We start from the raw sequence: 12978 nt of genomic DNA, 5'->3' as shown, positions 1-12978 counted from the left end.
AAAGTGTTTGCCGTTAGTTTCAGATATTACCATTTCTGAAATCAAATCAGTGCCTTGGTGATGCATCAAGGGAAGGCCCTGGAACCTGTCTCTTGGAATTGTAGGATTTAGGAATTCCCTCACTTCACAAGTAATTCTAAGCTACTGGTGAGATACCAGAAGAACCCTTCTCAATGTAAAAAAAAAAAAATCATTTTGAAGCATATTAATAAATACATTTAAAGTAATTCATTTTATTTGAACAAAACTTTTCAATTAATATTGCAATATTAAATTTCACATAATACAAATGGCAACTTCATGTTGAACTCCTGGCTGATTTTTACAGAACCCTTGGGTTCCAGGAAACAGAATTTGAAAATCACAGCTCTAAGCCATATCTTTTGATGTGTAGACTGACCCATTGTGATTTGAGAATTCTAGTTTTGTGTTGAAGTCATTATGGCTCTTCAAAAATTATGTTTAACAACAAACCATGATGCATAATAGAGGATGATCAATGAGCCTAATCTCTGACTATGGTCTTTGAAGCTAAGCTTTTATTGGATTTTTAAAAATTTTATAGTGTACTAATTAGGAAAGATTTTTCTCTACCCTTTTATCTGAGGCTCATTAGTATAATAGATGAAGTCAGAAATAAACATGGTTAGTTTGGTACACCAAACACATCTACACTGCTGGACAACAGCAACAATTACAACTTCCAGTTATAGGATTTGGATGTCAATACCATTTGAAAAGTAAATCCATTTTATTTTATTTACTCTTCTCATCACCTCCTCCTATGATATATGAAAACCTATGGAGTGAGTATCATAAGCTTGTAACACATAAAATGAATGAAATGTCCACACATAACATTAGTGAAATGACCAACCAAATACAATAGTTTTGTTTGTTTGTTTGTTTGTTTAAAATAGCTAACCATCTCACAAGACAGCAGTTCTGGGCAGCATACAACATTGCTAAAACAGTTAATAAATACATTAAAATATACAAATAAAGTAAAACAAAGAATAATAGATGACAGGATGTTAAAAATAATGGAACCACCTCATTGGTCCACCTACCGCCTGATGTCCAAGCCTGCTGGTGTAACCAGGTCTTGAAGGACCTCCAGAAACTCCATAGAGACAAGGTAAACCTCACTTCAGTGGAAAGAAGACTCTACAGTAAAACAAAGTTGCCACCCAAGTCCCAAGTCATGGATGCTCATGGCCTCACTCACACGAGTGTCATGGGTACTCTCGACCCCACTTGTGTGAGCATGAGCATACCTTCCCCTCCCACAAAACCATCCTCTTTTTTCTCCTCCCCCTCTCCAGGCTGTCAACCCGAAAAGGTTGGGGAACTCTGCCTTAAATAACTCTGTCCCATATCATGAAGGGCTTTAAAGGTCAATTTAAGCACCTTGAATTGGATCTGAAAACAAACTAGTAACCAATGTGGCTCGCAAAGCAGAGATATCACCAGAATCACACATAAGTGCTCACACTGCTGTACTTTACAGCAGTCTGAAGTTTGCAGATACTTTTCAATGGTGGCCCTATGTAATTGTTCCTCAGTTTTTTTCCAAGACTCTTGCAATAATCAAAATGTAATTAATTTAAAATCTAACTTCAAACATGCTCAAGCCCCTTAGCCATAAGGATGCAACTCATCCTTAATATAGGAAATATTATAATATAGGAAAATATATAACATAGAAAAATTACTGAAAATTGTAGGCAATCAGGTAGGAAACTCCTCAGCAGCTAATATCCACAATTTCTTACTTCTCGTTATTTCCTACAAGGAAATGGGAAATATTAGCCTATCTAAAACTGAAGAGGTATTTTGAACTTCTAAGTACTATTTTTTTAAAAATATTAGTTTTAGTTCAGTCTGGTGGACCTTTTGCAGTCACAAAAACATAGTCTTTTTAGAATCTGTATTGGTTCCTCCTTCATCCTCTTAGGATCTTCAGGGCAGACAAGCTGGAGTATAGAGCAGCCAATTCTGAGCAGGCATCATTATTCCACTGGCAGGTGATGGAATTTTCCCCAACTTCTAAATCTAGCCCGCAGATTTGCAGCATATCAAGGTTCAGATCAATTTCCTCCTTCATCAGGGAATGAGATAGAAGAGTGAAATTGCCACATTCTTCACCAGAAAGAATCCTTTCCAAAATCTTTAGAAGTGAAGCAGGAGAACAAATGAGAGAGAAAAGGAAAAGAAGGGGTGGGAGAGAAAGAGAATGAAAAGACCAATTTACAAATGCAAGTAACTGGCTAGTCAGAGATAGAATCAATAGAAACTGCAGCAATAATCATGAGATCTTCTCCTTTTTTTAAATTTCGGATTGGGCAGCTCATTATCACCCAGGCCAGTCATATTCCAAATCACAAATGCTGAAACTGATGGAGACCTCCTATTTTGGATCTCTTGTACAGCAGCCTTTTCCAAATAAATGTTTTGGATTGCAACTGAATAATCTTTTTAAACGTAATTTAAAAACAAAGGAGACATAATCTAATTACTGGATGGGACAGACAGATCCAGTATATAACCTCGGTGTTCTGGACTTACAACTCCTACTCAAAGAATAGCTGGCAGGCTAGGAGAGCTTTTGCTCAATTTCATGCTGTGTGCACCAGTTATGCCCTTTACTGGACAGAGAGGTTCTTCAGTCAGTCACTCACACCCGTGTCATATCCCATTTGGACTATTGCAATGGACTCTATATGGGGCCATCCTTGAAAAGTATCCAGAAGCTTGAACTGGTACATATTGTGACCTCATGGGGAATTGTGGGTGCCCCAAGGATGGCACATGTAATATCTCTTCTGTGCAAGCTACATTGGATGCTGACTTGTTTCCAGATCCAATTCAAAGTGCTAATTATAACTATTACAGTCCTACATGGCATGGTGCCCAGAACCATCTTTACCCCATTAGATCAGTCCATCTGCCCCCCCCCCAGCTCAGGCATGAGTCCCAACAGTTAAAGAATGTGGACTTGCAGAGTGCAGGAAGAAAACTTTATCTGTTATTGCCCCTACCCTGTGGAACATTTTTCCTCCAGAGGTGAGGCAGGCTCCCACCCTCCTGGCCTCAGAAATACCTGGAAATTTGGCTCTGATGTCTTGCTCGGAGCTCACAGAGATGCCTACAATGATGAAACTAGTTAACCTCTTGAAGGCCTCCCCCTGCTTTTTTAACTTTAAATTTTAACTTTTCCTTCTAATGTAATATTTATGCAAAGTTTTATGTTTTTATATTTTATTTGTACACGTGCAGGGTTCCTCTGTGAGGGAGATGAGTAGTTTCTAAATTCAATGAATGAGTGGGTGAATGAATGAATGAATGAATGAATGAATGAATGAATGAATGAATGACCTACATTTCATGCTTCCTTTGAGCTTGCGGCCAAGGGCAAATAGTCCTTCTTTAGTCCTCTTTGCCCTGGCAGATCATTTCATATGGCTTTGTATTTAATTTATATTGAAGGACGAAACTCACACAGGCTTCCTTCTTCGCCTGGCCTTCAAAGCAGTCTCCCTGTCAACATCCCCAAGCCACTGCACAGAAATTTCAAGTCTTCCAACTTTCACCATCAAATCAATCCTAAGTATAATATTCAAAGTCCTGCCAGACATGGAAAATAATCTATGACTGGATCAGGACATGCTACTTGGAATTCCATGCAACAAACTGGAGCCTGGGAAAACCTGCCTGCCATTTTTTGCTTCTTCACCAGAGCTGACAATTTCTAGCCACACTTTTGACTCATTGCTCTCTCAGCAGGAGCTGTGATTCTTAAAAACATAATAAATGAAAACAATGTTCTGAAAAGGGATTTGGCATATGGCAGAAGATCTTCTAGTGACCACAAGGGTACTAAGATGCCTAATTTACAAATAGAGCATTTCCCTTTTAACTGAGAATCAATATCTTCCAAGGAATTGACACATTTCTGCCTAAATGCACCCTTACATAAAACCTCAATGGAGTTCTGATGAAGAACTTCAGTTTTGGCTACCTGCTATCTTAGGCATGCATGTTTGGTATGAGTTTGAAAAAGTATTGTATATTATAGCAGATTAGAAAAAGATAACAGCAAAGAATTAAGACAATAATAGCTCACCATATCCATTGGTTTGGCCAGTTGTTTCTTTTCCAACATTTTCTGTAAGAGGAGCATCATCTCATAGTCTAAATCTATTAATGCAAAAACAGAGACAAGTATCATTCATACCATGATGTTGTCACATGTGAAACTTATCTACACTCATTTTTCTTCTTCTTCCTGATACCTCACAGTTTTTTGTTTCCTCCAGAATATAAAATTTTCCTCAAAGCCTCTTTTATTACTTCTTTGCCACTGATCGTAGTTTCTGTTGCAGAACCAACTTTACAGCATTACTCTTTCTTCACTTCAGACTTGGGATGAGGGAAAGGATTTGTGGGCAAGGAATTTACAAATGTGCTCCATTTCTCTTCTTTGATAACAGAAATTTAGACTTTCAGTTAGACTTTCAGATGAGTGGAAAGTCTTATTCTTCAGTGGGCATCTAAATAAAACTTGGTACTGTATTTCTTAAAACAATCATAGAGCAGTAAGTGCTGTGAACAACAAAAATCAGCTGGTACAACTGTGCCTTGGCAACTAGGAGATCTGGATGTAGAATCAACCCTAGAGGGATTCAGAAGTAGCTAGGAGTTCCATCTGTTTCTTTCTTTCTTTCTTTCTTTCTTTCTTTCTTTCTTTCTTTCTTTCTTTCTTTCCTTCCTTCCTTCCTTCCTTCCTTCCTTCCTTCCTTCCTTCCTTCCTTCCTTCCTTCCTTCATTTCTTTCACCAGACAGACAGACAGACAGACAGCCACCCAGCCATAGTACTGTCTGGAGAGCCAATACAAATAGAACAGTGTTGATCTGTATAATAAGTGCCCAGATCATGTTGCTCCATTTTATAAATATATTTATCTAATGGCAGTAGTTAAAAATATGACAAAGAAACAGCACAACTCTTTGAACCAGGCTGAAAAGATTGTGTTGAAATTAAGGCCGGGCAGAAGCAGTTTGGGGGGAGAAATTGGATTAGCCAAACTTAATCTTATAGTAGCATATATGCAGAAGAAAGTATGGCTAATTGTGTTTCTTCCATATTTAATTTAACTGTTAAAAATCCTTTTCTTCCAGCTTCCGACTTTTCATTTGAAAGACACAAAATCTACTGAAATACAATTTACAGATTATAGTTCTGAATAAAAGAATAAAACACAATCACCGGGAAGGTTGAAGTAAGAATACTTTACTAAAAATATACTAAAAAGTTGCCAAGCTTTCGCTGGGGGAACTCCCCAGCATCATCAGGGCTAAAAGGCCATTGCAATAAAGGTGGTTTAAGTAGGTTCAAGTAACGTTTGCGCACGGCTCCTAGACCGTGTTACTGGCCCTAATTGGCCAGCTGATAACCAAGATGTGTCTATAACGTTATAGTTCATATATATGCTGTGAAAGTTGGACCATAAGAAAGGCTGAGCGCCAAAGAATTGAGGCCTTTGAACTATGGTGCTGGAGAAGACTCCTGCGAGTCCCTTGGACTGCAAGGCGTTCAAACCGGTCAGTCCTAGAAGAGATCAACCCCGACTGCTCTTTAGAAGGCCAGATCCTGAAGTTGAAACTCAAATACTTCGGCCACCTAATGAGAAGGAAGGACTCACTGGAGAAGGGCCTAATGCTGGGAAAGATTGAGGGCAATAGAAGAAGGGGATGACAGAGAATGAGATGGCTGGATGGAGTCACTGAAGCAGTAGGTGTGAACTTAAATGGACTCCAGAAGATGGTAGAGGACAGGAAGACCTGGAGGAATGTTGTCCATGGGGTCGCGATGGGTCAGACACGACTTTGCAATTAAAAACAACTATATATATATATATATATATATATATATATATATATATATATATATATATTACATTGAAACAAATTGCTATAAATTGTGCATGAAGTGCTGAAGAAGTAATACAACAGCAACATTCAAATGTCTCATCAAATGACCTGCTAAGTTCTGAGCCAGGCGCAGGCATACCTTCAAAGCTTGAAAAAGCCAAGAGCATCATATAACTACAACAATATCCAAACAATATTTTCTTGGGCCATCTATAGAAGAGCAAAGGAAGTGCATTGGTTCCCAGAAATCTTGGTTTTCTCCTCTCTTAGTGTCTTGGAAAATCCCTAAGTAGGATAGTAGCATTTCCACTGGCGCGATCAGCATTGTCACCTGCCATGGAAGACTCCAACTGGTGGGAGAAAATTTATAGCAATCAGTCAGTCAGGTAGGGGTGAAATAGAGATTTGCCACATAATAAACTCAGTATGGTTGTACCCATGTGGTGTAGTGATTCAGACCTGACCTCTGCCATGAATGTTTGATAGATGATTTGGGGCCAGTTACTATATCTTAGTTCAATCCTGCTCACAGGGATGTTGTAGGAAAAGAATTAGAAGGAGGGAAGCATGCAATGTATACCACCTTGAGCTCCAAGAGGAAAAAAAGGATATAAATCTATAAAGAAATGAGTAAATGTTCACAAATTTTGAGAATAATTATGTCCTGCTATGTAGCAGTCAAGAAGTTCTTGGAACATATTTTCACAGGAATTGAGAAAATGCATCTGGGTAGAAGTAGGCTTGGAGTAAACAGGCAAAAGATATGCAGTTAAAAACAGGAAGTTGGAGCAAAGTGATAGTACTGGTGATAGAGACTTAGACTAAACATTCAAGCAGAAATTAATCTGGACAGGATTCCACACATACCAATCTAAAGAAGCAGCAAAAGAACTTGAGGAGACCTGAGATAATGGAATGGACTGTACCACTTCAAACAGCTTCAAAAAGCATGAGGAGAGATCCTGTCCTTCCCTGTGTAAAAATGGTCCTGCAAAAAAAAAAAAAAAAAAAAAAGAGTAAACTTAGCAGGGAGGGTTTTTATTCAGATCCTTTCCCCCTGTTTCATAATCTGTATTGATATGCAGGATTGATTTATTTATATACCTGATTTTCCAATTCATAGTTATATTGATGGACTTATTTATGTACCTCATTTTAATATCACTCTAATCAATTGTGGGTGGTAAACAATAAATATATACATAAACAATCCATAAATAAAAATTCAAAACAGAATAATATAATTAAACATTCTTCTTCAGTTACCATCTATTCACTTAAAAAAGAATTTTTAGGATATTCTGGGAGACCAAAAACAAAGGGGCCAGGCCTATTTCTGGGGGAGCATAATCCATAATCCAGGGGAAAAAAAATCTACTTTCTGACTTACTTTTAGCTTATTTAATAGTAACAACTACAACTACCGATAGCAATAGAAATTCATGAAAAAAATCTTATTTGTGGAGAACTTTTTCTGACCTTAGAAGGAGGCTGATTTGTACTGACAGAAGAGTGTATTTTCAAAAATCGTGTCTCCTACTCAAGCAGTACAGACTACATACTTGCTTCAAATATGATGACCTCATTCTGCTGCATATGCAGTTCTTGGGATATTCTCCTCCTTGGGCAACATCCCAAAATAGGTTAAGTATTTCCAGCCATCCTTAACTGATGTAAAGCTCATTCTCACTCTTGTTATTTTAACGTAATGGCTGTATGAATGGAAGATGCTCATGGAGAAATGACTTAAACAGTCTTCCAAATGCGCTGTCACTACAGTTCGCAGACTAGCTGAGAATGGTGATACCTCTTTTCCCAACACATCCAGAAGATATGTGTTTGGAGCAATCTGCTTGCAATATTAGGAAAAGGGTAGAGGGATGAAAGGCATAAGGCAAACGGATGGAGAAATAATGGAATGATGGTGGTTGTTATAAGAAAAGGAGGAGGAAGGATTATTACAAATATTTACCTGGTTGAGTTATTTATAACAATGATAAAGGCAAGGTACAAGTCTAATAAATAAATCCATATTTACACAGGATGCTACAACACAGGTGAAGAGCTCTAAGTCATCAAACAGCCAAAAAAAGGAACATACCATGGACCGTACAGTGGAAACATTTCTGTTCTGTAGGAAAATCTCAAAGGATTCCAAAAGATTCTTCTTCAAAGGCTGGGTCTGGTACAACAGTGGCTCATATGCTTCCTTAACTGCATCTTGCACTTGCTGGACAGTTAAAGATGATTGGCTTGGTTAAGATTATGAGCAGCATCATTTCAATTGAACTTTTAGTTTTTAAAAAAACCTAGAGAACACTTTGTACAACTGCCATGACCTATATTGTTGGGTCTCTGTATACCATCTAACTGGCACTTCTGATGGAGAGACATTATTGATTTTATTGAAGAGATCTGCACTATTGGGGAGATAAAACCCAACAGTGATTCAAAATTTGATAATAACTTGCCTGTGAGTGAAGATCCCAGTTCACTCTGGAATGCTAAAATGAAAAGAGGAAAATAAATATTAGATTGAAATTAAGCAGAAGAAGAAACTGAAGTATTCCTTCTTTGGAAGAGGTGAAGGAAGAGTAACATTAGGACATACTGTTTACTCAACGTTATTTTTTTATTGACCCAGAGCCAAAAGATTAAAAATCTCCAAGCTTCAACCCATGTATGGAAAAGGTTCAACAGAGACATGTATAATACTAGTAGTTATCCTGTACAAAGAGACATAAATTAGGTGGAGAACCTGTGGTTTTCCAAATGCTGGTAAACTATAACTCCCAGAAATTCCTTACAGCATGGTCAGTAATGAAAAGTGCTAGGAATTATAGTTCAGCAACATTTGGAGGGCCATTAATGCCTCAAGAGGAAAGAGATAAAAATAAAATATAATATTCAATATAAAGTCCACCTCTTACATATTTGTGATAACCCAAGTACAAGCCTTGTGACATTACATCATAGTGTCATTGATTAAGCTAGCTATGTGGAAGGCCGTAGTTTTATTATTCTTAAATACTCTTGCACATTGTCCCCCTTTAATTGGGGACTGCAGGGCAACTACAAAGGTGTGGTTCCATGCTACATTTGGATGACTAAACTAACGGGAGCATTTTGTTAACATGAAAACCCAGACATCTTTCTGTCTCTTTCCTCCTTAGCCAGACTTCATACATCATGCAAATCCACTTAATTTAGCTATGGTTTATAGAATTAACCCAGTTTTCTAATCACTTAATGGTGTTTGGTGACTTCACATCATATATTGAGCTATAAACTAATCAACCACATTATAGTCTAGAATTTTATTTTGCAAAATTAACGTTTTACTCACAGTTAAAACTCATCTTGTGTGATCTTTGGTTCACAAATCTATCTTGTTTATTTATTTATTTGCTTAGATAGCTCTACAAACAATCATGCTTTTTCTAATTTTCATACACATATTTTTGTAAGCCTAGATAATAAACATACCATCATAAGTGGATGAGAGAACCAACATTGTCTGAAACCTCTGGTTGAGATAAACTACAGGAAAACAAAAATGCAAAGAAATTAGAACGAACAGAAAGATGCCCAACATTTTTCACTCACCAGGATCTTCTTCACAGATTTGGAATTTCTCAACTCCATATGCCATCACTGTACCAAAAGGAATTAGCATGGATTTATTTTTCATTGTCGTGTGTTGACCCTGGAGATTTGAGCACAGGATGTTAAGAATGTCTTATCCTAAACCAAATCACAAATTGTGAAGGAAGCAAGCTAGCAATCCATAGGCATTCTCATCATCTTATAGAAAACAGGCAATGATGATTCCACATTATGATCAATTATAAGTTGTCTAACTGGAAACTCATAGCCCTAAGGTTACCAAATGGAGAAAAAAGAGTTCTGCCAAAGATCATGAGAATGCATTCCACACCCATCTACTTTTCAGCTATGGCCAGCCAGGAACCCCTTTTATCTAAATGTAAGTAGTGAGCACTATTCCAGCAGATCTCATTACATTCACTTTGGAATACAGTAAATGAAATAAATGTTCATTCCATTTTCTTTATTCAGTGCATCTGCTTATGATGACATGTACTTTCCAAAATCTCTTTTTCCTACAAGTCCATTCTATACACATACACGAACACGCATGAAAAATAAAGCTACAATATAATGTTGCACAAGTGTACTAATCCTTCTGCAGTGAATTTTTATGCTTCCAGTTTGCCTATTCCTTACATTTCAGTCTTCCACATTATTGATTGTGCTCCCAAAAGCTGTTAGTCAAGGGCTTCCCTGTGTGCTATAAGGCAAGGGCATATATACATATGTAATACCAGGAGCCATTTTTGGTCTTTCATGTCATACCATGCTCCTAAAAGCAGAAGACCCAACATCAAAAAAAAAAAAAAAAAACCCCAGGTCATATGCTATTCTCCATGCATTAAACATGTTTCCTAGAAATGTTTTGTTCAAGTGAAGCTTAATATTCATCTATATAGGATTGGGTTTTATTTTGTTTTGCTTTGGCCACTGTGTTTGCTATAGCCTTTCACTGGATTTTTTTTTTTTTTTACTTTTTTCACGGTCTTGGAAATTCTTGCTGATCTCCTGTCCTGTTGGCTAGGCCTACTAATCTAGGCCTAGCCTTCTTTAGCTTTTCAAGGTCAGCCAAGTTAAACTGTGACTACTTAAATAAACCATTTTCTTCCTAACCTCACATTTTAAATTAAGTTTGATGGCAGTTATAAAGTCTCTAGGGGCTGAGCTCATGTTTTGGTCAGAGAGTTTGTGCATCTTATTCCTATGAAAAAGATAAAATACTTCATCAGCAAACCCACCACTGTTGGTAAGCAGTCAACTCCTCTTTAAGGAATGACTCTGCAGTGCTTTTAGCCATTAACCTGTTCATTTAAAAAACAAGAAACAGCAAAAAGATGAAGCCAAAAATGATAACCACACCTGGATCTTAAGTATGTCCATTGCAGAAACTTCCCCCTTGCCACCTGTCTGGACAATCTCGTCAATGAGAAAGGGCTCCGTTATCTCCAAAACTTCTGTCACAATGTACAAATGGAGTTTAGGGTACATTTGCTGGACAACACTGAGAGAGATATCTCTCTTCCTACAGGCAAAATGCAAGAAGGTCAGAGCTGCAGTTCTTACAATGAGATCAGAGTTCTGGAACTTCTGTTGCTATTCCTGGAAACTTTATTCTATGCTGTGGGACCATCCAAGGCTTCAGAATGAAATCCTTCCACCTAGGCTTGGACTGGCCTCAAGCATTTTACTATCTGCAGTAATGGGTATAGTGGATAAGAAAGTTCTCCTTTCTACAATAAACTATTCCATTTTAGATGATGCCCTGAAAAAAACAAGTTGAGCTAAGCTCAGCTCCATGTTTAACTACCCTGTCCTCAATTCCTCCCATTTCACAACTCCTTTATCTAAAAGGAATGGCATTATTGGCCAGCAGAAACAGTTTTCAGCAGATTGAGATCAATACAGAAATGCTTGAACCACCAGAAAGGAGACTGGGAAGGATGCGAGGTGAGGAACCCCTGCCTTAAGTGGAAACAGAGCATAAAGAAAGGGAACACAGGAGGGCTCTAAATTAGGACCAAAGCAATTTCTCTGCCATTCCCTTCCCTAAGTATAAAGGCTTTTAAAGACTTATTGCTCTGCGTAACAGAATCCTTGTCGCCCCCATTTTGCTTGTTTTCAACAAGCTGCATTATTGAGTCCTGGGAGCTAGGACCCTAAATCTCAGAGAACTGGCAAAACTTCCCATTTGCTTTTCTGATCCTTCCCATCACCTAAGGCAGGGCGTTTCAACTGGTGGTACACTTGTGGTACTTTATCACATGGCAGGTGGTACGCAATTGCTAGCCAAGTGTAGCAGGGGAGGGGAATGAGCCGAAGCGAGCCAAGCCTGAGGGAGAGGCAGCTGCAGGACTCCAGCTGATTGTCTCCAGCTGATTGGCGCTTCCAGAAGCAGCTCGGAGCTGGAGGTGAACTGAAGAAAAGGGGGGGGAGAAAGGAGAGGCTATAAAAGAATGTGGTTTGGGTGGGGGAGGGGGAAAAAAGACAACAGGAAAGGTTTAATCCCTTTAAACAAATGTAATTAGTTTTACCCCCTTTAACTGAGTCTGTCTGTGGCTTTTAGAAAGATTTCTTTGAAGGTAAACAGGCTAAATTTAAAGCTAAAGGTTTTCGCAATTGACAGAGCCTTTCAGTCTAGAATTGCAACATTGTGACATGTGACACGCTTGGGGCAGCTTAAAGAGAGAAAAAAACGGAGTTTATGTTTCTTTATTTTCTTGCTTTGCACTTGATTCCTGTGTATTTAAGGGTACAGGGAAAGGATTGGTAGGGGGGGTGCATTCTTACTACACTGTGGAAGATCTCAGAAAGGCCAACCAGCTAGCTCAGGCGCCTACAAACTTAGCAACTTGAAGACCTGTGGAATTCCTCAACCAGCCATGAGGGCTGCGGAATTCTGGGAGTTGAAGTCCACAAGTCTTCAAAGTGCCAAGTTTGAAGACCCCTGAACTAGTTAGTAGTTGGTGCATATTAATAAACATGGATAAATTCATCATACATTTGTCAGTGTAAAGGGAAAGTGATTCAGCAAAGGAACAGCCACCGAAGAAATTAAAACTGGTACTTTTTTCCTTTTTACTACAGTTTGTAATATTTTATTAGATTATAGAATAAAATACAAAAGCAAATAGTAGGACACAGTGGGGAGGAAAAAGGGGGAAAAAGTGAGGGGGAGAAGGGAAAAAGAACATACTTCCTCTGTTGCAGTAGAAGGAAGCATTAACATTGAACCTCAACTTTTTACTTTTCCATAATATTATAAACTAGCCATTTTTATAACAACAAATGAATCTAATCAGTAAAACCCACAATCCCCCCCCTTTTTTTTAGTCATCAAGTTTTTGACACCTTGCTAAGCACTGGTGGTACTCAAATATTGTCATGTCCTAGAAGTGGTACAATCTGTGAAAAGGTTGAAAAGCCCTGACCTAAGGC

The 12978-nt window shown here is 38.2% G+C and overlaps 1 protein-coding gene across 1 annotated transcript in view; it reads right to left on the bottom strand.

The window, feature by feature from the left end:
- Positions 1–236: 236 nt before the first annotated feature.
- The window catches only part of LOC120315249 (gasdermin-D-like), a 14724-nt gene continuing 1982 nt past the window's right edge, over positions 237–12978 (bottom strand). Inside the window, 10 exon segments of the mRNA XM_039359280.1 lie at positions 237–2170; positions 4127–4200; positions 6142–6245; positions 6247–6284; positions 8036–8164; positions 8406–8438; positions 9421–9447; positions 9449–9474; positions 9541–9640; positions 10903–11065. Of these exon segments, the coding sequence (XP_039215214.1) occupies positions 1946–2170; positions 4127–4200; positions 6142–6245; positions 6247–6284; positions 8036–8164; positions 8406–8438; positions 9421–9447; positions 9449–9474; positions 9541–9640; positions 10903–11065 (919 nt within the window). The 3' untranslated portion in view covers positions 237–1945.

The sequence above is a fragment of the Crotalus tigris genome, unplaced genomic scaffold (genome assembly GCF_016545835.1).
Source record: "Crotalus tigris isolate CLP2741 ecotype Arizona unplaced genomic scaffold, ASM1654583v1 scf7180000019068.10715455, whole genome shotgun sequence".
Classification (NCBI taxonomy): Eukaryota; Metazoa; Chordata; class Lepidosauria; order Squamata; family Viperidae; genus Crotalus; species Crotalus tigris.
The sequence above is the reverse complement of the archived record's forward strand: the minus strand, read 5'-3'. Positions and strand labels throughout refer to the sequence as shown.